Source organism: Vipera berus, assembly GCF_964194415.1.
Source record: "Vipera berus genome assembly, chromosome: 3".
In the NCBI taxonomy this organism is placed as follows: Eukaryota; Metazoa; Chordata; class Lepidosauria; order Squamata; family Viperidae; genus Vipera; species Vipera berus.
Window position 1 is genome coordinate 75932353 of NC_138204.1, and position 24167 is coordinate 75956519.

The 24167-nt window shown below is 42.6% G+C and overlaps 1 protein-coding gene across 7 annotated transcripts in view; it reads left to right on the top strand.

The window, feature by feature from the left end:
• The window catches only part of MIGA1 (mitoguardin 1), a 52707-nt gene that overhangs the window by 5502 nt on the left and 23038 nt on the right, over positions 1–24167 (top strand). For 6 of the 7 annotated variants that reach the window (XR_014025954.1, XM_081323982.1, XM_081323978.1 and 3 more), the window contains exons 5-9: positions 3957–4134; positions 7129–7265; positions 7930–8056; positions 9131–9267; positions 9959–10082. Coding sequence is in view for 6 of the 7 variants with exons in the window: in XM_081323982.1 (XP_081180108.1) it covers positions 3957–4134; positions 7129–7265; positions 7930–8056; positions 9131–9267; positions 9959–10082 (703 nt within the window). In the remaining variant the exon portion in view is untranslated. Of the gene's footprint in view, positions 1–2550; positions 2611–3956; positions 4135–7128; positions 7266–7929; positions 8057–9130; positions 9268–9958; positions 10083–24167 lie in introns of all 7 variants that reach the window. The other variant, XM_081323981.1, reaches the window with a different exon arrangement.

A 24167-nucleotide genomic window follows, 5' to 3' on the forward strand; every position in this document is an offset into this window, starting at 1 on the left:
TGTTCCAATGCTATCTTGCTAAGAACCACACCCTCCTTCCCTTCTATTCCCTTAGGTATTTTTTATAATTATTATAATTGCTGAATTTCATGGACTAATAAAATAAGACTTTTTTCTGGTTTCTTTCTATAGATTCAGGGGTGTTGATATCCCACAGATTTTCTGTTGATTATGCCTTAATTGATACATTGATATGAAACTCTTGAAAATTGACTTACTTATTGTGGTCTGTGAAATTAGGAATACATTAATTGCAGGGGGGGTTGTTAGAGGGCTACTTGTATCTAAAACAGGTTAGGGCAGGGGTGTCAAACTCGCAACATCATGTGACATGTCGTGATGTATCGCAACTTTTTTTCCATTGCTGGCAATGGGGTGGGTGAAGTTTTGCCATGACACATCTGGCCTGCGGGCCGGCAGTTTGACACTCCTGGGGGTTAGGGTAATGATTAAGCTAAAAGAAGAAACAAAGAAAAAAAATGAAGTTAATAATTATTTGTTGCAAGTTGCACTAAACATAGACTTGCTTGTGAGTTATGCTACAGTGTGGAAGAGCAAAGGTTTCTCTGTAAAAATTTTAAATTAAAAAAAAACAGAGTATGTCTGCAATCTTATATACATCAAGTATGTAAAATGCAAATTAGAAATATGATTCAGAAAAGGGTTATTTTTGCAAAACCTGCAAGTAATGATATTCACAATGCTGTTTCGCAGTCCCAGACAAACCATGCGTAGCAAAAGAATGCTATGTGGGATTATTTTTTACATGAATAAATGCTGCTCAGAAGACTGAAAATCCATATTATATCCAGCAGCCTAACTTGTTTTGCAGAAAGGATCTTCTTGATCCATAAATTCAGTGTGTATTTATATGTATTTTTGCTGCTGTTTTACTAGAGATCAACCCAATTCTTTTGGGTAATGTCAGGTATGCTTTCCCCTTGGGGTGGGGAGAAAACTAGGGAGAAGGCAAAGCAAAAGAGCTACAAACCCTACATTTTGGGAGCTGGTAAACGTAATAAAATGTCACCATTTCATAATTAGCAGTACCCTAACAAAGTTTCTAGTGGTCACATATCACTAGCAATGGTAGACAGTATGATTGATAGATTATGTATTTTGGAGTCCATGCCCAGTCTTAATTATGATAAGCATAGATTAGGATGGTCTATCTCCAACCTGGGTTGGGTGAGGTCATTGATTAATATAGCATACTGATGATACTCAGGTATCTATCTCTGTCCCGGGTCACCCAAATGATGTCTTAGAGTTATTTTCCCATGCCTGGAGGCTATGCAGATCTGGATGGAAAAGCATTGGCTTTGGCCCTACCCTGACAAGACCACATTGTTACGGGTTTTAGGGTTCTTCTATATCTATTGATTTTCTTTCATTGATTCTGGATGGGGTAACACAGAGATCCCCAACCTTTTGGACACCAGGGGCCGGTTCTGTGGATAGAGGTTTTTCCACGGACTGGAAGGTGCGTGGTTTTGTGTACTGCCTGCAACCAATAGATGGGGCTTTGCTTGTTTGTGCGACCTGGTTGCTGGCATGTCACGGCCCAGTACTGGTCCATGGACCGGGGGTTGGGAACCCCTGGGGTAACACTATCCCAGACAGAGTTGGTATATAATCTGGGAGACCTCATGAGCTCACGACTTGCTTGAGAGCAAGTAGCAGTGTGGTCAGAGAAGTCTTTATACAATTACATCTTGTGTGTCAATTGCATCAGTTCCTAGATCAAAAGCTATTGCTCATGGCTCACTTATGCCTTAGTCACTTCCTAACTGGACTATTGAAATGTGCTGTATGTGTGGGCTGCCCTTGAAAACATTTATAAGCTTTATTGGTCCAGAATGCAGTGGCATTTGTGGTATTGGATGCTCTACAATATATACATGTAATACCTCTGCTTTGTGAGCTTCCTGCAGGCTTTGGAGTACTATTCAAAATGTTAAAGTTATCTTTGAAGTCCTACTCGGCATGGGACCAGGTTACTTATGGGACCGTCATTTTGGCTGTTGATTTCTGCTCATCCCATCAGATTGGGCAGAGTGAGCATGCCCTGGTTCCCATAGGTGAAGCAGTATTGTTTGGTGTTTGCTAGGAATTTTGCCATCTCTCTCATGGCACCTGCCTTGTGAAACAGCCTTCCCCCTGAGATGATGGGCATTCCTGAAGCTGCTGATCTTCCAGAAGGCCAAGAACACCTGGTTATTTCTCTTGGAACTGGGACTATAGTATTAATGGAGCTCTGATATTGTTGTTATTTGCTATTAAGATTTTTTTTTAAGAATCTTGACCTTGATCTTTTTCTCTGTAATGTAATGGATTGTATATTTGATTTGTTTTTATTTTTGATTGTTATCCTGAGTGCCTTTGGCAGATGGGCTGCTGTATAGATAGGATAAATAAATACATTTGATTCAATTATATATTGCCCATATAGTTTTGATCCATTTATTCACTTTACATACCACTAAAAGCTTAACAGTGGGAACATTACCAGCTTCTATGGATTGACTGATTCCAAATTCTTCTTTCCAGTAGGCAACTTTGAATAACATATAGGAAAATGTACATTATATACGACTCGTCCCAATGCAGGTACATCTCCCATTCTTGTCTCGGACCCCTAATATATATTTTAAAAGCCATGTTGTAAAAACTTCCACAATACTAGGAGTGAGAGTGCAATTCTTATGTCTAATGGGAGGACATTCCATAAGAAGGAAGCTCCTGCAGAAAACCCTTGGCTCTCAAACCCCTCTTGCTGCATCCCATGTAGTGTGGGAACTCTCAGTAAGTAATCTCTACATCAGACATGTCAAACTCGCGACGTCATGTGACGTCGTGCAACATATCGGAGCTTTTTCGCCATTGCGGGCATGGTTTCCTGGTGATGCGTCTGGCCTGCGGGCCGGCAGTTTGACACCCCTGTTCTACATGATAAAACTATGGCTAGAGTACCGAGTGAGGGTTTCCAAATTTTGGATATCACACCCCATCTTGATTTTTTTTAGGGAGTCTCATCCCTCTCACTTAAGCCAACCCTGCCATTTAAAAAAACTCTCAGTTCATAATTAAAACCGGAAATTCAGAAAAATATTCATTTTTCCCTTTAATTAAAAATAACAGATTTTTTTCCCCTGTAGCGGCAAATTAATGAGAATGCAATGTAATGTAAAAAGAGCAGAAATAAAACGTATTTACATTCCCACCCATTTTCTCACAAGCCTTCTTTTCCTTGCAGTCTTTCCACCGCATAAGCAGAGATGCACATTGGGTCTGTTGCCTGCCTTCTTCCTGTCCTTCCCTCCATAACATTTACAGTGACTTTCCTCCCTCTTTCCCGTTATCCAGCTCACCATGACTTTCCCATCAACACCTATCAATCTTGCTCCATCCACTTCCCAATCTGCCTGCCACACACTGCTGATTTTCATTGTGCCTCCTTCTTTCCTTCCCATCAGCATATGAATTTTTGTAGTCCATATAGATGTAGTCCATTAGATCTTCATTGAAAATTGTGGTATTTTTGAATTTCACATTTCTTTTCATGCACAAACGCACATTTTGAGGTCCCTGGTAGTAGGGCATGGCATTTGAAATCGACTTTTTGGATTTTCTGGAAGTAATGCAAAAAATAAAACATTTATTTTACCAAAATAACTACAAACAAATGCACTTGTCTCAAGTATAATGTAAGTAGAATAATGTAACTCGCCATAGAGTTGGGCAGCTGTGTTACTAAAATTATTGGTAATTTTGAAATTACAGTTTCATTTAAAATACGCTAAGGAATGTGAATTGAGGTTCATATATTAATAGAAGTGCTTACATCATTGGATGCAGAATTCATATTTAATACATGAATGTAACATGCTTATAAAAATATTTTTTTTGTATTTCTGCACAAATGTAATATAACTTTTTTAACTATTTGTTTTAAGGTTAAAATCTCACCAGGGTTAAAGAAACTATTTGCGATAACAGCAGTAAGTGCCATAACAGTGCTTTTTCTTGCCCATCACTTCAAAAGAAAACGTGGGAAGAAAACCAGGAAAATATCTCCATGGGAATCAGACCATCTGATGTTCGATTATGCAAAAACATCTGGGTCAGAGAAAAGTAGGCGACATTTTCTCTATGAAAAACTAATGTTCAAAGACAGTTACTTGATACTTTTTTGGAAGTAAGCCTTATTGAAGTGAGACTTTCTTTCAAAGAAGCATCAGAGGTCTATGCTGCATAATTTACCATTACAGGTAATCCCAGAGTTATGAGCGTTCACTTAACAGTTGTTCAAAGTTACGTGATGAGCGCCCCCTAGTGCTTATGAGCAACTCCCAAAATTATGAGTATTACGGCACCACAGCAGTCATTCGTCCTTACGAGTGACCGCAGTGGCTCTGCAACACTCACCCAGGTTCTTCCCTTCCTCCCCGCCCCCGCCACGGGTCTCCCTAGACACCAGGCCTTCAGTACTCAACTTGCGAAGATGGCGAATCTTAACTTTCTTGGCTGCTCCAGGCCTTCAATGTGTTTGCAGAGAATGGAGGCCTAAAATAACTCAAGATGATGTGAGATCAGTGGAGCGAGATCTCACACTACTGATCTAGCGTGATCTTATGGTTCTTTAGGCCTCTGTTCTCTGCAACAGAGAACCAAACCGAAGCTGGGGGACGCTTCGAAGTGCCCCCGGAAGCTGGATTGGGGCTCCGGAAGCCTGGAAAAGGCCTCTGCCGCCTGGATCTATGGCCGCAGAGTGATTTTGCAGACCCTCAGCAGCCTGATCCAGGCTTTAGAGGCCTGGAAAAGTCCTCTGCCGCCCAGATCTATGTCCGTGGAGTGATTTTGCAGCCCCCCATGGCCCAATACCTTTTCCAAACCTAGGGAGCCCAGATCCATGGCTGCAGAGCGATTTTGTAGCCCCCAGCAGCCCAATCTGGGCTCTGGAGGCCTGGATCAGGCCGCAGGGAAGGCAAAAATTGCTCCTTAGCCATAGATCTGGGCTCCAGAGGTCTTTTCCAGGCCTCTGTAGCCCGGATCGAGCTGCGGGAGGCTATGGACGCATCCCCTGGCCTCAGATCAGAGCAGTAGCAGGAACCGTGGCAGAGAGGAAACAAATCTTTTCCAGGTGAGTCCGGCGTGGCAGGAAGGAATGGGGAAGCATAAGGAATCTTAGTGGGTCGGGGAGACCTTGGGAGCCTATTTCATCACTAGGCACTCCATGGCCTTCCCCACCCTGAGATACCTCATTACTTAACGAGCTATGTGCATTTTAACGAGCAAGAGAGTGATCTCACTAAAGGAATGAGATTCACACTACGAGTTTTCGAGTTACGAGTGGAATAGGCAGGCTCCATTACACTCGTAACTCGAGGACTACCGGTACATGGAAACAAGTATAACTGGATAAATAGAGCGTAGTTCCAAATGTTCATATGCGATGAATGAAGTATTGGATTACAAGTGGAATGTAAATAATGTTATTATTTCACTCTTGTACAATCTAGCCCTATGAGGTTGACCAGACTAAGAAAGCAATACCATATAAGTCAGGACTATTTTTATTGTAACAGCTATAGTAACAGAATTGTCAAGTGTGAAAAACAAGGTCCACATGTGAAGGTTCAGTTTAACTGATTTACTGCTAAAAGCCAATGTGCAAGAACTTTCTCAACTACCATATTACCCCGAAAATAAGACCCTGTCTTATATTTTTTGGCACCAAAAAATTATTTGGGGGGGAACACAGTATCAGGGTGATCAGCCCGGCCAGGCGCTCCACCCCTGCCACACGCACAAGAGGTGGCAAGCGTGTGGGGGTCAACAGTGTCTGGCAGCAGGCCACCAGCCCCTTGGCGCAGCGCAGGTAAGTCTGAGTGCAGAGGCAGATGCAGGAGGGAGGCAGGCAATCTGGACACACTGTGCAGCTGCCTGGCTCGTGGAAAGCTCGTGCAGCAGCAGCCACAGGCAAAAGCAGAGACACGGGGAGGCAGGCAATCCTGAAGCGCCGCCTACTCTGTCCCATTGTCTGTCGGCTTGCCTATGTTACGCTGCAGTCGCAAGCAAGCCGAGAGATGTGACGGAGTGGGCAGCGCATCAAGATTGCCTACCCCAGCACAGCCGAGAGATGGTGAGACAGAATGGGTGGTATGTCAGTATCACTTGCCTCCCCCCCCCATGCCTCTGCTTCTGCCTGCTGCTGGTGCTGCCATGCGAGCTTCCCGCAAGCCAGGAAGCCGCACAGAACATCCAGGTCATCTGCCTCCCCCTGCCTCTGTCTCCCCCCTCGGACTTACCTGCATTGCACGGGCTGCAGCTGCTGCCAGACACCATTGGCTTCCATGTGCTTGCTGCCTCCTGTGCTAGCAATGCCCACCCCTTCGGGCTTATTTTTGGGGTAGAACTTATATTAGGCACACCCTAAAAAATCATGCTAGGGCTTAATTTTTGGGTAGGTCTTATTTTGGGGAAAACACGGTAATGGTCAGTACCTGATTAGAGTTTTATAAGGGTTAACGGCAGTCAAGGTTGGATGAACTTTGTTCAATTGTGACAATGTTCTAATTCTAGGCTAATCCCTTTTCACCCATCCCCCTCGCTCTGCCAGTCCTCCTATAAAAATCTTGCAAGTCTGAATAAGTTTCCCTTCCTCAGTCTAATTTCATGTGAATTATGGAGTATCTTATCTGAGATGTTTTCTCAAGTTACTTTACCTGGGTTCAAGCCCTGCTTATCTGACGATTGCCATGGCAGCAGTTTCCTTCTGTTTGTCCCTTTGCCCTCTGCATTTTCAATTGAATTTGCTTCCATATAATTCTAGCTCTATTGTAATATATACTAATAAAGTAAATACCATGCACCGAATAGTAGCTTTACTTCGCATCCTCAAATCATGTTGTCCATAAAATGTGCACGATTTCCTACAGAAAACTATAGACAAAAACATGATGATCAAGGCTCACATATATAATATCTCATTATCCATTATATAGCATTAATAGGGTATACATGTATTTCTAAAATTTAAGATTTTTCTAAAGTCTTTTTCCTTAGTTAATGGAAAAGGAGATGCATGTAAGTTAACACTATTATTCACCCTCTTTACCTCCACAGATTCTAGTTGTTGCAGTAGCAGACAAAATCTAACACTTTCACTGAATTCCATCAAAGAAAAAGGTTTTCAATCTTACATCCATGCCAGTGGTGATCTCTTCAATAAATATTCTGGTTCCGTGCAGAGTTTGGCCTCAGTAAGTGTGATCTATTGAGAACTATTGTATGTATTTTAGGAATGAAAAACAGAGGGTTGTTTTCTCTGCTTGAGGAACTCTTTATAAAAAGCAAGTGCTATATTCACATACTTCTCTTTTTTTAAAAAAAAGCATTTGACTAAAAATAATACATGAATATTTTCCAAAGAAATGGTTACTTATTTTCCTAGAATAGGGAAATCAGTTATTATAGGCCCACAATTATTATTATTTTTTTAATCCCATTTATGTCCCGCCCTTCTCCGAAGACTTACAATCTAAAGCACAAATCAATGTGCTTAGCAATAGCCTTCATTCTATGTATATGCCTGCTTATTAGGGCTTTTGCCCCCCCCCCAGCGGCATTATTACAAAGTCAGCTTATTGCCCCCAACAATCTGGGTCCTCATTTTACCTACCTCGGAAGGATGGAAGGCTGAGTCAACCTTGAGCCTGGTGGGACTCGAACCTGCACTAATTGCAGGCAGCGGTGTTACTTAAGGAGGCATTAGCCCACTGCTCCACCAAGGCTCTTTTGATTTCCTCATTTTTGTACTTATTTTTCATGAAACCAAAAGTAAAATGCAACTACTAGAAATAAATTGTTATGTTTCCTTTGGCTTACATGCACATGTTTTTTGGTTTTGTTTTTTTTTCAAATTAGGCCCACAGTGCCACCTCTTGTCCTAGTTGTGTTTGTGTGAATTCTAATTCCTGGGATAAAGCAGAGGAAGATAATATCAAGCTAGTCAATATTCCAGTAACTACTCCAGAAAACCTATACTTGATGGGTAAATATGTAATATTTATGGTATTATTATTATTATTTTTATTAGAAGTATGGTATAACAAAATAAAATAAATAGATTATAAAACATTTCACCATTCAGTGCAAAAATATTTGCTGTTGTAAAGAATACTGTAACTAGTATGCCTTTTTAAATAAAAGATATGGGTGCATTGATTTTTTTAATAGATGCTGTGTAAAAGTATTAGATGCAGATTCACAAAATGGTTTCTTATTGATTATATCCTATCCTATCAAGTTAGTGTCCATTCTTAGCAACCATGTAGATTTTGTTCATGATGATCTATCTCTAACTTGACCTTTCAGGTCTTTTAATAGTGTACTGACTGCCATTGTAACTGAGTCCATCCACCTAGCTGCTGATTCTTCTTTCTTTCTTTCTTTCTTTCTTTCTTTCTTTCTTTCTTTCTTTCTTTCTTTCTTTCTTTCTTTCTTTCTTTCTTTCTTTCTTTCTTCTTTCTTTCTCAAAATTAGAGATTTCTAACGAGAGCTGGGTATTCATATACTGTATCTCAAGTAGAATAATTTGAACCTGGTCATTTGTGCCTCAGTTGGGAATTCTAGCTTTATTTGTTCTGTGATCCATTTATTTGTTTAATTGGCTGTCTCAGGAATCTTGTCCAACACCAAAATTCAAAAGCATCATTATAGCATTCTTAAAATCCCTGAATTAGTTTAGGATGGATTATTGCCCAAAGCAGAAGGTTGAACCCCGTGGTCTGAATATTCCCACTCAGTCTTATGCTTCTAAGAATATGAGGTATTTATTCTTAACACTTCGGTGTGATGGAAACTAAATCCATCTAATTAACCCTTTTGACTATGCTTGTTGGGGTGTTAAGAGCTGTATTCCAAATACACCTTCAGGAAAATAAAATGGGAGGAAAAGACAGCTAATTGAATGCAGATTTCTTGTGGGGTTTAGAATTTTGACACGCTCTCTCAAGATTTCCTACCCCGGACATCTAGTACAGTGTGCTTATGGGAGAGTGATTCACACTTGCAGGTAAAACAAAGAAAATGTGTGATATAAGGAAACTTTACCATTTTTTTTCAGGGATGGAGCTATTTGAAGAAGCACTACAACGATGGGAACAGGCATTGACATTTCGGAACCGACAAGTTGAGGATGAAGCCAGCTGTGGTGCCATCAAGCTTGGAGCAGGTGATGCTATTGCAGAAGAAAATATAGAGGTAAGAAGATGTCAGCACACACAGCATTTGCTGCTTGTTAGGTAACTTTATGCTGTTATATGAGCATGGGGTGGGGGGGATACACATATTAAAACTGTATATTCCTTTTTCCACTGAACACATTGAGAAAGGCAGATTGTATCTGCCATTTAAATGAATCCTCCCCCAAGAATACATTGCTTATATTGTCATTCTCCCTCAATACCAAGTTGTAATATTTGTTATAATTTTAACATCAGAAATATTTTAAACATTTTATGTGCCAAAACTTGTGTTCATCTGATGATTGCCCATAATGGTTTTGAGGCACTAAAGATAATTATACATAAAATCAGAGAGAGAAAAAAATAAACATTTCAAGTGATGTATTTTTACATATCTTTTGTGTTGTATTACAAACACGTATATTGTCTATGGAACGTCTGTGAGCTCAAATGAAAATTTTGTGTGCGTTTCACATTTTTCCCCCCTGTAGGATATATCTAGAAGTAAACATGTTGCTATTGATTAATTTGAGTGGGTAAATAACCTAACTGCTGCTTTATTTAATTCTTCTGGTCCTGCTGTTCTTGCATATGGTGTAGCCTAAATAATTAATCACCACAGTAAATTAATCAAGTGAGCAAATCATCTCAGCATTTCCGTTAGCTGCTTAAAATGTTATTTTATATCTTGTAATGTCTATTTACAGGATATCATTAGTGCAGAGTTTATACATAAGCTTGAACTTTTGCTCCAGAGAGCTTACCGCCTTCAGGAAGAATTTGAAGCCTCCCTTGGAGCATCTGATCCAGCGTCCTTTGCCAATGAGGCTGGCAAGTTTTCTTGTTTTTTTGTTTTTAAGTTTCCATGTTTCCTGACACAATGCAGTTCCCTTTTTCAACTCTGTGCCCTCCAGATGTCCATGATTGTAACTCTTGTTAGAGATGACCTGTGCTAACTGAGAATTATTATGGTCCAACAAATTGGGAGACCCCTAGTTAGAGATGGCTGAACTAACTATTACACTTGATAACTAAGGGACTCTGGGATAATGGTAAATTAATTATTTGTATTTTTCTTTCATACTTTTCCATAAGAGACCCACAGAGTTGGGTTTATTTCTATAATCATGAAAGTAAGCATCAAAAATATTTGAAGTATTTTTTTAAAATAGATATATGCAAATAAAGTCCTGATGTTTGCTAGCCAGTGTGTATAGCTATATAGGTAGTGGCCAATCAAATGTCAAATGAATCTCAATAAAAATTAAGTATAAACTGTTTGGTGGATTCTTAACTATGATGCAGCATATTGTTAGCAAATCATGTTAAGACTTACCTGAATATACCTCTTGGGTTTTTTGGTTTTTTTTAGGAAAATGAATTATTATATTGATACCAGTTTGTTCCTAGGAAATTTGCTTTTCAAATAGTCATTTTGTTTGGTTGAAGTCAAGAGAGGTTTTTAGCAGTTTGTAATACCTTGTTGATCTTACCTGGGTTAGGAAACTTGGTAGGATTGGATCTGGTTTGTATTTCTATGGGAGACAATTAGTGATTACCTGGGCTGTAGGTTAGATTGGGAACTTTAACTTGAACATCCACAAAAAGCCAATCGCAAGCCACTTCTGTTTTGTAGCCAAAAAAACTATATGAGCATCTTCATGAAGTCACCAGGAATTGAGTTCAAGTGGGAGGAGACTTTATCTAGTTATCAGAGGCAATAGATAATTTCTCCTTACACTGTGAATCCTTACTTTTGATAAACTAGCAGCCAGAGGCTTGGGTAGAATTGGTTATAAATATACCAAGCAACTCATCTCTGTGAAATGTAAGTCATGTTTTTTCTAATACCAAAATATGACTCTGCAGGTCATTTTTCTAATACCAAATTATGATTCTGAAATTATGATCACCAGAGATCAGAATTCTTATTATTTTGATATTGCATTTGAATGTATTTCCTGAGGTAAGTTACCTTTTAATTTAGTTTTCTAGCACCGTGTAGAGCAGACATGTCAAACACAAGGCCCGGGGGCCGGATCCGGCCCACGAAGTGGTTTCATGCGGCCCGTGAAGCCATCCTGGAAACAGTGAGGGAACGGCCCCCACTGCCTTCGCCCTGGCCCAGAGACCCTCCTCCTGCCAGAGACCCTCAGATGTGTCCCACTCCTGCCCAGGCCCCCATAGGCACCCTTGATGCGAACGATGTAGAGCTGGCCATGCCCACCCAGTAGGCCATACGCACTCTAGCCACGCCCACCCAGTAGGCCACACCCACCCTGGCCATACCCACCCGGCCCCCTGAGGGCAACCTCAATGCTGATGCGGCCCTCAATGAAATTGAGTTTGACACCCCTGGTGTAGAGGAACTTAGGAAGGAGCTTGGGTGTTTGATCTCATGCTATAAATCGTACTGTAACATGTTGAAATTGATGCACATATCCCATGATTAGCATCAGTTCCCATTTTAATTTTTCTTTCCTGTCAAGTTAGTAACTTCTACTATTTTATTGAATAAATTTCATAATATGTCTGAGCCATAATTAGAATAATGTTACAAATTATTGTTTAAAAAGACATCTTTCTTCTTTTATGAAAGAAATAGCATATTAATTTTTACACATTTATCATAGCTATATATTTGTGGTCCCAGGCATGAAAAATTCAACTTCTTGTTGTAAGGCACTTCCCAACAGTTTATAGAAAAAAGCTAAAGGGTTTTTAAATAGGTTGTACCTAACATGCCCTTTTGTAATACTTGCCATAACTGAAGTTTTAATTACTTTATTCCTATTTGCTATGGACACACAAAGCTGTCAAATGTAGGTCTTAGATGAACCCAGAGGACACCCTTGTTCAACTCTAGAGGCATATTTTTCAGCTTCTACTATTGCTCCTTTAAAATATATATAAGGATAAGTCTATGATCTCCCATATTTATCACTTAACTCCAAAAAGGACAGATTCATATTTCATTCTCCTGAGTTCTTGGGTATTTTATTGTTCAGTCCTTTCCTTGGCAGGATGGGGTCTGTGGTGAGACTACAAGAAAGAATTTCTATCAAGTAGAGTGTTCCTAATTAGATCACATCATCTAATGTAGGTGGCAGAGACGTTTTTTGTTTTTAATCCCATTTATATCCCGCCCTTCTCCGAAGACTCAGGGCGGCTTACAATCTAAGCACAAATCAATGTGCTTAGCAATAGCCTTCATTCTATGTATATGCCTGCTTATTAGGGCTTTTGCCCCCCCCAGCGGCATTATTACAAAGTCAGCTTATTGCCCCCAACAATCTGGGTCCTCATTTTACCTACCTCGGAAGGATGGAAGGCTGAGTCAACCTTGAGCCTGGTGGGATGTGAACCTGCACTAATTGCAGGCAGCTGGTGTTACTCAAGGAGGCATTAGCCCACTGCTCCACCAAGGTTCATAGAAGTATATGATTAGCACAATTCTGGCTTATGTTTACATTGTGTTCCTTCAGGACATCCAGATACGTCTCACAAACACTAGTCAGATAAATGTATTTCTATCCCATTGCATTCCAAAAGACTCTTGATGGCTTACGCCAAATGTGGAAAAACAATTAAAATTATAATGGCATTATAAAATCAGGAGAAGGCTCTCCAAAAATTTTTTCCATCTTCAGTAACTTATTTCAGGGCTTTTCAACCTTTTCACCCATTGTACCACTTTTAGGATATGGCAATGTCCGAGTACCACCAGTCGCCTAGCAAGGTGTCAAAAAGTTGATGACCAAAAAAAAAAAACAACCCCGGAAAAAAGTGATGAAGTACAGGTAGTCCTCGACTTACAACAGTTCACTTAGTGACTGTTCGAAGTTACAATGGCACTGAAAAAAGTGCCCCCTAAGCCACAGCCGAGCAAGACACCTGCCTGCCCGCCCGGTGGCACTCTTCCCCTCCTGTCCGAGGTTTTCATTGTTGTGAACATTTCTGTTGAAGATTGGCAGCGGGGGTGGGGTGGGGTGGGGGTGTTTGGTTTTTATTCCCCCCATCTCTGCTGGGTGGTTGCAGCAGGTTTTGGTCACTTCACATGACCCTGGGACACTCTGACCATCATAAACATGAATCAGTTGCCAAGCATCTGAATGTAAATCACAAGACCCTGGAGATGCTGCAACATTCCAGCTGATCAGCGCTTCTTCTGGGCTCAGCAGAAGCGCCAGGATCAGCACTGAGCTCCACCTAGAGCCTGGCACTGATCCTGGCGCTTCCACTGAGCCCTGACAGCCCCAAAGAAGCGCTCATCCTGGCAGTCTGCTGAGCCCTGACAGCCCTGCAGCTCCAGCCATCTCTCGCTCAGGCTTGTGCAGTGCTGCCATTCCCCTCCCCCGCTACCACTTTTCTAGGATGGTCACGTACCACCTGCCAGGTGCCAATGTACCACAGGTGGTACCTGTACCACTGGTTGAAAAGCCTCGACTTATTTAAATACCGCTTATCTTGAAGTTGCTACTACGAGCAGAACCTTGCATTTCTTGAGATTCAACTACATATTGTTGGGAAGGGTTTTTTGCCTGTTTTCTGCCACCTACTTCCCTACAATGATGCAGCTTCTGGCAGGTTGGACCACTTTTTCTTTTTGTGCAAAGACAGTTGCAAAATAGGAATGGAGTAGTTATGCTTTGTCCCTGTTGCTATCATCATCTTGCCATCTTCTCCAAGCAGCATGCCCACTGCTTCCTTTACTTCCCTCTTGTTTGCATATATTTATATAATGCTTTTTTATTTTTTGGTGTTCAGTTGCAATCTTTCTGAGCCTTAGCCTTCCCTACAGATTTCGGCTATTCCCTTATAATCTGTTTTAGTTATATGCCTCTTTCTAATTTTAAAACTGGATCTTTTTGTTTTTCATTTTGTCAAAAAGCACTTTATGCAACTATACCAGATTCACCAGGTATCTCCTATCTTTCTTTTTTTGGTTGGGCCTCATTTATTTCATTTTTCAGGATCTCTCAACTTTGCTAAATATTGTTCTCCCTCAAGATTTCCATCAATGGAACCTTTTCCTTTTTAGCTTACTGAAGTCAACTGCATTCAAGTCTGAAATTCTAATCTGACGGCCTTTAGTTTTCCCTGTCTGCAGTATAGTGAATTGTAAAATTACATAATCTCCCAAGGTTCCTACAACTTCTACTATTTAACCATTTATTCCCTATTAGTATTAATGCTAATGTCATGTATGTATCTAATATTGCAAACATTTATATACGATTTTCCTAGAAATTAAAGACCTCTGACGTATTGCCAGGGCTAAGTATCTATTTTAACTTACCATATTTTTCGGACCATAAGACGCACCCAGTTTTTAGAGCAGGAAAACAAGAAAAAAAAATCTATCTCCTTCTCTCTCTCTCCCTCTCTTTCTCTCTCTCTCTCTTTCTCTCCCTCCCTCTCCCATTGTCCCTTCCTTCCTTCCTTCCTTCCTTCCTTCCTTCCTTCCTTCCTTCCTTCCTTCCTTCCTTCCTTCCTTCCTTCCCTCCCTCTTTGTCCTTCCCTCTCTGCATTAGAGCAGTACCCGCGGAGGCGGCCCTGCAGCCCGGCTTTCTCTTGCAGAAAGCAAGCTGAAATGGAGTGAGGGAGATTGCCAGAAATGCAAATCGGCTGATCTCGCGCTCCTGCAAACTCCCTCGCTCGGTTTCAGCTTCCCTTGCTACAAGAGAAAGCAAGCTGAAACGGAGTGAGGGAGATTGCCAGAAATGCGAATCGGCCGATCTCGCGCTCCTGCAAACTCCCTCGCTCGGTTTCAGCTTCCCTTGCTACAAGAGAAAGCAGGCTGAAACGAGGCAGATTGCAGCAGTGCAAGATCAGCCGATTCGCATTCCTGGCAATCTCCCTCACTCCGTTTCAGCCTGCTTTCTCTTGTAGCAAGGGAAGCTGAAACTGAGCGAGGGAGAGTGCAGGAGCGTGAGATCGGCATTTCTCAGCACGTGCCGATTCGTGCTCCACTTGCAGAGGTTGGGGCTGGCCATACAGATCACCTTCGGACCATAAGACGCACCCTCGTTTCCCCCCCCCCACTTTTGGGAAAAAAAGTGCGTCTTATGGTCTGAAAAATACGGTACTTTTGGATTTAGATCTCTGGCTTCACTCTCACCATATTACAGTGTTAATATGCTTTTCAAAGCAATTTAATATGGGAAATCTGCTGTTTTCAGTAATCTTTTTCCCCCTATTGGTTTATTTTTTTCCTCCATCAAGTGAAATTTAGCCTTGAATTATCAAACAATCTCTGATAGAATTCTCTCTTTGAATTCAAATTTTGAATACACAATTTATATTAAATAAGAATCACAAACAATTTCAAGTCCATCAATCTATTACAGGGGTGTCAAACTCAATTTCATTGAGGGCCACATCAGCATTGCAGTTGCCCTCAGGGGGCCGGGTGGGTATGGCCAGGGTGGGCGTGGCCTACTGGGTGGACATGGCTAGAGTGCGTATGGCCTACTGGGTGGGCGTGGCCAGCTCTACATCGTTCGCATCAAGGGTACCTATGGGGGCCTGGGCAGGAGTGGGACAGATCTGAGGGTCTCTGGGCCAGGGCCAAGGCAGTGGGGGCCGTTCCCTCACTGTTTCCAGGATGGCTTTGCGGGCCACATGAAACCACTTCGCGGGCTGGATCCGGCTCCCGGGCCTTGTGTTGGACATGTCTGATCTATTACATTCCTTATTTCTTAAGCTATAGTTTCTTTAACTGAAAAGCAGAAGAACACAAGAAAAGAACTAGCAATAATGTTTTTGGCATTGCAAAATAGCAGAATCCTGCCAAAAACAGCACAACCTCAGGCACAATAATTGAAAGAAAATTTGGCAGGAAAAACTTAGTAATGTAATAATACTAGGAGGAATTGGGTCAGTAAGGCTAAAATTTAAGCCTTTCTGTTTTCTTAGTCTCGTCTGTCTGAAGCTTGAGCCAAATTGAACATGACACTTAATGGGGAATGGAATAGTTCTGTGTGGATTGAGTTAGAAGAGTGCTTTTCAAACTTTAAGATGTGTGGGTATCAGCTCCTAGTATGCTGGCTGCAGAATTCTGGGAGTTGAATTCCACGCATTTTAAAAGTTGCCAGGTTTGAAAAATAAAGACTTTAAAGAAGAAATTGCTATATGCAAGCAATAGGTTCTCTTGGCAAAAAAAAAGAGAGAAAGAGAAGAAAATAAAGTTTATCCTAATTTTGAAGATGAAAATATTAACCTAGAGCCAACGTAGAAGAAAAGGTGCAAAGCTTTTGTTTGGGTGTTTCCAGTGCTAAATGCTGCGCTTGTCAATTTTCATGACCTAAGGCTAGCAAATAGGGAATTAAAGAAGAGACAGTGTATATAAAAAGAATAACCAGTTCTTTTAAAACTGTGATACCAATTTATATACTATTAAGAAAAATACATAATCTGGTTGATATGGCGAGGTTTCTTGGTCTGGGTGATAGCTGAGTATTAAAAAGGTAAAGGTTCCCCCGCACGTGCGTGCTAGTCATTTCCGACTCTAGGGGCCGGTGCTCATCTCCGTTTCAAAGCCGAAGAGCCAGCGCTTGTCCAAGGACGTCTCCGTGGTCATGTGGCCGGCATGACTAGACGCCAAAGGCGCACGGAACGCTGTTACCTTCCCACCGTAGTGGTCCCTATTTTTCTACTGTATTAGGTCCTCGTAAACAAAAATCTATTAGTGCTTGAAAAGGAATGAAACTGCGCTCACTGGAATTTTTAACATTTTAATATCCCTAGGCTGTGTGAGTGCCGCAATCTGTATTATAAACGATAACCATCATCTTCTGTAAATTCTTCTGATTCACATTCTACTTTAGAGCATCTATCCATCTTTAGGGCTTTGTACAGTGCATCCACTGGAACATTGACTCATCTCATTTTGTGTTGTGTCCTTAGTTACGGAGGGTTCTCCTTCCGAGGGAAAACTCAGAGCAGCCATTGGCTGTTACTTCTCGGTGACAGATTCAAAGCCGGGGATTGGTTACGTTTGAATAACAGTTAGTATATAAGGTAGTGTTTAACCGTTAGTTAGTCAGTTGACATATGTGAGTTCAATAAATGTTCCTTGCTAAACCTCGCTGTCTCTGCTTGTCAATCCGGACTTAACAGTGGCGACGAAGGTGGGATTTGACGGCAGATCAGCAAAGGAGCCGGGGGTAAATAAATAAATAAATAAAAACAAAAAACAAAAAACCCCGACCGGGCGAAAAGCGGGAAATTTGAACCACAGTCAACCGAGCAGCAAGCAATTAGACCTTAAGGATGGCGCAAGTGGGGTCTCTGAAGGAGTTCGACCCTAATTACCCCGAAGACTGGGAGGAGTATGTCGGTCAAGTTGAGGGGTTCATGCTGGTCAACGGGATCACGGAGGACAGGAAAAAAGCGGCGGCTCTCCTAACAATCAGCGGCACACTGGTTTACCGGGTAGCCGTAGGCCTGTGCCAACCCCTGCCAGTCTCCAGCGTATCGTACGCTGACCTGTTGGCCAAGCTGAAGGTCCATTTCACCCCTAAAAGGTCGGAGCTGTTTTGGCGGCGGATATTCGAGAAGCGGAACCAACGGCCGGGTGAATCTATTCAACAGTTTGTGGCGGCGGTCAGAGAAGCAGCCCTGCGCTGCAAATACGACAATCTGGAGATTCGTATTAGGGACAGAGTGGTTTTGGGACTTCGTGACGAACAATTGCAAAACCGTATCATCTCAAAACCTACTGGCAACCTCCAAGAAGTTCTAGATGAGCTTCTGACATACGAATCTACCGGCAGACGCGACCCCCCCTACAACAGCATGGCTGCCTCAGCCGAAGTAAACCTTGAGAGCCATGTGGACGGTGGGGAGGTGGATTACCAGTGGGAAGCTGATATTGCGGAGATCACCCGAAGGTTCTGGAAGATGGCGCCGAGACCATCACGCGCCGACGGACCCGACCAAAGCAGAAGACAGCATCCGCCCGCGTACCAACGATCCCAGAGGGACATTCCAAACAGACCTCGCGACCCAGAAACGAAGTGTGGAAGCTGCGGGGGAAATCACCAACGCTCGACATGCAGATTCGGAAATGCAAAATGTCGAGGCTGCGGAAAAACGGGCCACATCCAGGCCATCTGCCGAAGCCGACCGTGCGACAACCGTCTCCACGAGCTTGATGTTTGGCCCACAGGTGAGGTAACCCCCGATCGGAGTGGTAGAGAAGTCCCTAGACTAGTGGCGCGCACTTCCAACCCGGGGGCTGGGGCGAGGGTCAACCACGTGGGAAACCCTAAATTTAATTACACCCCAAGAATCAACCACATATTGCGGCCTAAATTGAGGATAGAAGTCCAAATGCAAGGCATTCCTTGCAAGATGGAAGTGGACTCAGGGGCCTCTGTATCAATAATTTCAAGGGACACCCTGAGTTACATAGAAAGGAGAAGTGGCCATAGAATTCCCCTTAAACCCACCGAACTGCAACTAGCTGACTTCCAAAAAACACCTATTGAATTAGTGGGAGAGGCTAGCATTATGGTTAAATACAAGGGGTTTAGAGGAGTATTAACTGTTCTAGTCACTGAAGGCCAGAGAACTAGTCTTATAGGCCTTAATTGGTTCTCGGCCTTGGGCATCTGGGTTGGGGGAATTAACTCTATACAAAGGAAGACCCTCAAATCCGTCTGCGATAACTTCGCAGATGTATTTGATGGGTCATTAGGGAGGTACAAAGGACCCCCCATTAACTTTAATTTAGACCCAGCAGTCAGGCCCATTAGGCTTAAGGCCCGGAGGGTGCCTTTCGCCCTTAAACAGAAAATCGAGGCCGAACTAGATAAGCTAGTAGGCCAGGGTGTTTTAGAACCAGTTGAAGGGGGCCTTTGGGAGACACCGATCGTCACACCCCTGAAACCGAACGGGGATGTGAGGATCTGTGCCGACTATAAAGCCACCCTAAACCTCGCAATGAAAAAACACGCTTACCCGGTCCCGACGGTGAAGCAGGTCCTCGCGACGATCCAGGACGGCGCCATTTTCGCCAAGCTTGACTTGGTGCAGGCGTACTTGCAACTTACTGTGTCTAAGGAAGCCGCCGAGGCTCAAATGATAGTTACCCACAAGGGGGCGTTCCGCGTTCACAGACTTCAGTTCGGGATAGCTGCAGCTCCAGGCATCTTCCAGGAGGTGATGGAGAGGACCTTGAAGGACATTCCAGGTGTATGCCCTTACTTTGACGATGTCCTCATCGCTGCAAAAACTGAGGACATCCTAGCGGAGAGGCTAGAACAGGTACTGGGGAAATTTAGAGAGGCAGGGTTGAAATTAAAAAAAGATAAGTGTTGCATAGGGGTAAAATCAACAGAATTCTTAGGGTTCAGGATTGATGCCCAGGGCATCCACCCAACAGAAGGAAAAATTAGAGCAATTAAATTAGCTCCAGAACCTAAGAACAAGGCGGAATTACAAGCCTTCCTTGGCTTGATTAATTTTTATCACACATTCCTGCCTCACAAAGCAGCTATAGCTGAGCCCCTACACAGACTCTTAGATAGGAAGACCCCGTGGCAGTGGCAGAAAAAACACAGGACCAGTTTTCAAACACTAAAAGACATATTGTCCAGTAACTCCACTGTCACTCACTTTATAGAAAATAAACCCATATTCTTAGCCTGTGATGCTTCCCCTTATGGCGTGGGAGCTGTCATCAGTCACATGGATGATCTGGGTCAACAGAGGCCTATAGCTTACTATTCCCGAACCTTAACAAAGGCAGAACGGAATTATGCACAGATTGACCGGGAAGCATTGGCCATCGTGGCAGGCGTAAAAAAGTTCCACGATTACCTGTACGGTAGAGACTTCACCATTTACACTGACCATAAACCCCTGCTAGGATTATTCACTACTGATAGACAAACACCACAAATTATGTCTCCAAGAATGCTCAGATGGTCAATCTTCCTATCGGCTTATACATTCTCAATTAAACACAGGCCAGGCAAAGAGATGGGGCACGCTGATGCTCTCAGCAGGCTACCATTAGAGGATAGTGACACAGACCCTGCACCTGTGGGACAGATCATGTCCCTACAAGAACTTCCTGAGTGCCCCCTGACGGCTAGAGACATTGCAGCAGCTACCAGAAGAGACCCCATACTCAGCAGGATAGCAGCATGGGTACAAGGGGGATGGCCCAACAAAAATCCTGACCCCAAGTTCACACCGTACTTTAGAAGGAAGGATGAATTATCATCTCACTTAGGGTGTATCTTATGGGGAAACAGGGTTGTGATTCCAGAGTATCATAGGAACACAGTGATTGGGGAACTTCATGAAGGGCACCCAGGTATTGTGCGTATGAAAGCTCTTGCTAGAAGCCATTTATGGTGGCCAGGGTTGGACAACGCAATTGAGGTCAAAGTTGCGGGGTGCTATCAGTGCCAGAGATCCAGACCAGAGCTAGCACATACAACAGCACATAAATGGGAAGAGGCAAGAAACCCGTGGTCTAGGATCCATATTGACTTCGCTGGCCCATTCCAGGGCCTCACATTCCTTCTAGTAGTGGACAGCTACTCCCGCTGGTTGGAGGTCGTGCCTGTTAAGTCCATGACATCAGCCAAAACCATACAGGTCTTAAGGGGACTCTTTGCCACTCATGGGTTACCTGACGTGATTGTTTCTGACAATGGGCCCCAATTCACATCTAATGAATTTCAGGACTTCCTCAAGGCCAACTGGATTAGGCACGCGACATCGGCACCCTTCCACCCCTCATCCAATGGATTGGCAGAATGAAACGTCAGGACAGCCAAGGACGCCCTTCGAAGACTCATCCACGGCAACTGGCATCAGAGACTGGCTCAGTTCCTGTTGGCCCAACATACCACACCCTGCACGGCCACAGGAAAGAGCCCAGCCGAAATGAGGTGGGGCAGACGTTTAACAACAAAACTGGACAGGCTGCACCCTGACAGGCTACCTGCTGAACAAGAGCTGGACGCTTCAACCCGGTCTCTGAACATTGGGGATATGGTGTGGGCTAGGAATTATGGACAAGGGGACAAATGGGTTCCTGGGGTAGTAATTGACAAAACTGGACCACTGTCATATTTAATTGAGGGGGAAGGGAGGCAACTGCTTAGGAGACACATTGATCAGTTAAGGAAAAGGGCCCCCGAATGTGTACTAGCCAACAAAGTAGGTGAGAACACCACAGCAGACACTGTTCCTTCCCCAGCCAGGGTAAACACAGCACCAGGGGGTAATGGGAGGGAAATACAATTCAGGTCAATAGAAGCAACCCCCCAGATTCGCAATGCTGAAACAGAAATTGCGTTCCCTGACAGCCCAACAGAGTCGTCCAGTCAGTCCAGTGAACCCCAACAACAGCATCAACAACAACAGCCCGATAGGGATTCACCATCTGAAACACCAATACACACACCTGGGTCAGAGGCAATTGGCGATGGTGGAACTGAAACCCATTCAGCAGCTAGTATGGTCAGCAGATACCCAGTCAGGAAGCATAAGCCTCCTGGGTACTTGAAGGACTATATCCAATGGTAAATTTCATCCAGGGGGGAAGGGGTGTTGTGTCCTTAGTTACGGAGGGTTCTCCTTCCGAGGGAAAACTCAGAGCAGCCATTGGCTGTTACTTCTCGGTGACAGATTCAAAGCCGGGGATTGGTTACGTTTGAATAACAGTTAGTATATAAGGTAGTGTTTAACCGTTAGTTAGTCAGTTGACATATGTGAGTTCAATAAATGTTCCTTGCTAAACCTCGCTGTCTCTGCTTGTCAATCCGGACTTAACATTTTGGTTTTTACATCCATTTATAAGTTATGTGAAAGTGGCAACTGTTCTCTTGATTTCTCCACTTCATGATCACATCCCATTCTTCCAAACTACCGGTACTTACATGGGTCAAGGTGTACGGCATAGATGTTTGCAGTTTTATAATTTTCTGGATAATAGCAAAGTAGCTTCCAATGAATAGGAATACATTACAGCTTAATGTGACTGGATTTTTGTGGAACCTTTCCCCCAGTGTTTAATATTGCAACCTACTTTTGCTATTCTCAAGCTGTGAGAAGTAGGTTACTTAGATATGAATTAACAGCTAAGTTTTATTTGGATCCCGATTCACAGCTTAGCTACTCCAAAGTCATGTGTGTCATTCACTGGCGTTAGTCACAGCTTCAAGATAGGTGTATTAGTTAGGATTTGAAAGACGACTCTACTGCCCCTGCTCCTCACAATCGGAGTTCTGATATCATATGGGGGTTTCCTGATATAGGAAATATTAATTATGAACTGCACATTGCTAGAATGTAAAGGGTTTTTTTCATACAAATGGTAGGAAGGACAAATTTGTCAGTCAGTTATTTGGAACAGGAATTAAAATGTGCTCTGCTTCATTTTTTTCTCTTTCTTTTTCATTTTCCTGCATTCACAAAAAGCAAGTTAATTGGACATATTTATTTAATCACTATGGAAATATGCACAGTATTTTATGGCTAATTAAAAATACAGCCTGCCAATGTAAATTGTAACAAACCCCAATACCAGATAAAATGTCCAGAATTTCATGAGTCACATTATTATCATTACATGTTAAGTAATCCCTGTGTTAAGTCCCTGCCATGAAATTTACACAACTGGTTTCAACTGGTTTGCTGCCAGACTAATATTTTTGCATAGACTAAAAATCTGTTCTTATTTGCCAATAAATAGCAGTTTGTAAAAGAAGAATATTACCCCAAGTATTGTCTAAATGCCTTATGCAAGGGAAGTACAATATAATAATAATAATAATAATAATAATAATAATAATAATAATAATAATAATAATAATAATAATAATAATAATTAATAATAATAATAATAATAGTAATAATAAAAAAGTTGGAAGGGATCTTGGAGGTCATCTAGTCCAACCCCCTGCTCAGGCAGGAAACCCTGTACCATTTTATTTTTATTTTTTTTATTTTAATCCCATTTATATCCCGCCCTTCTCCGAAGACTCAGGGCGGCTTACAATCTAAGCACAAATCAAATGTGCTTAGCAATAGCCTTCATTCTATGTATATGCCTGCTTATTAGGGCTTTCGCCCCCCCCCCAAGCGGCATTATTACAAAGTCAGCTTAATTGCCCCCAACAATCTGGGTCCTCATTTTACCTACCTCGGAAGGATGGAAGGCTGAGTCAACCTTGAGCCTGGTGGGATGTGAACCTGCACTAATTGCAGGCAGCTGGTGTTACTTAAGGAGGCATTAGCCCACTGCTCCACCAAGGCTCTTTTGGACAAATGGCTGTCCAGTCTCTTCTTAAAAACTTCCAGTGTTGGAGCATTCACAGCTTCTGGAGGCAGGTTGTTCCACTGGTTAATTGTTCTAACTGTCAGGAAGTTTCTCCTTAGTTCTAGGTTGCTTCTCTCCTTGACTAGTTTCCATCCGTTGCTTCTTGTCCTGCCTTTGGGCGCTTTGGAGAATAGCTTGAGTCCCTCTTCTTTGTGGCAGCCCCTGAGATATAGGCAGAGTTAGCGAGAGAGAGACAGTTGAGAGAATTAGATTGTGTTAAGCCACGTCCTTCTATTTCTATTTGTAGGTCTTGGTTTTTTGTTATCTTCTCCAGTTCTTTCTATTCAATTCTGTTCTCTCCAGGCACTGCCATGTCCACTATCCAGACTTTTTTCTCTTTCTTATGGACAATTGTTAAGCCCAGGGTGTTACGTGGCAGGTGCTTGTATGTTAGAATTCTTATTATTATTATCATCATCATCACCATCAACATCATCGTTGTCATCATCATCACATTCTTCGGAGCTTTTCAGAGTTTATGAGACTTGGTGGGAACTCTGCAATCTCTAGGTTTAAATCCTGCTACTTTCAGTTTCTTTCAATCACCATAGTGTTAAGCACTTTGGAAA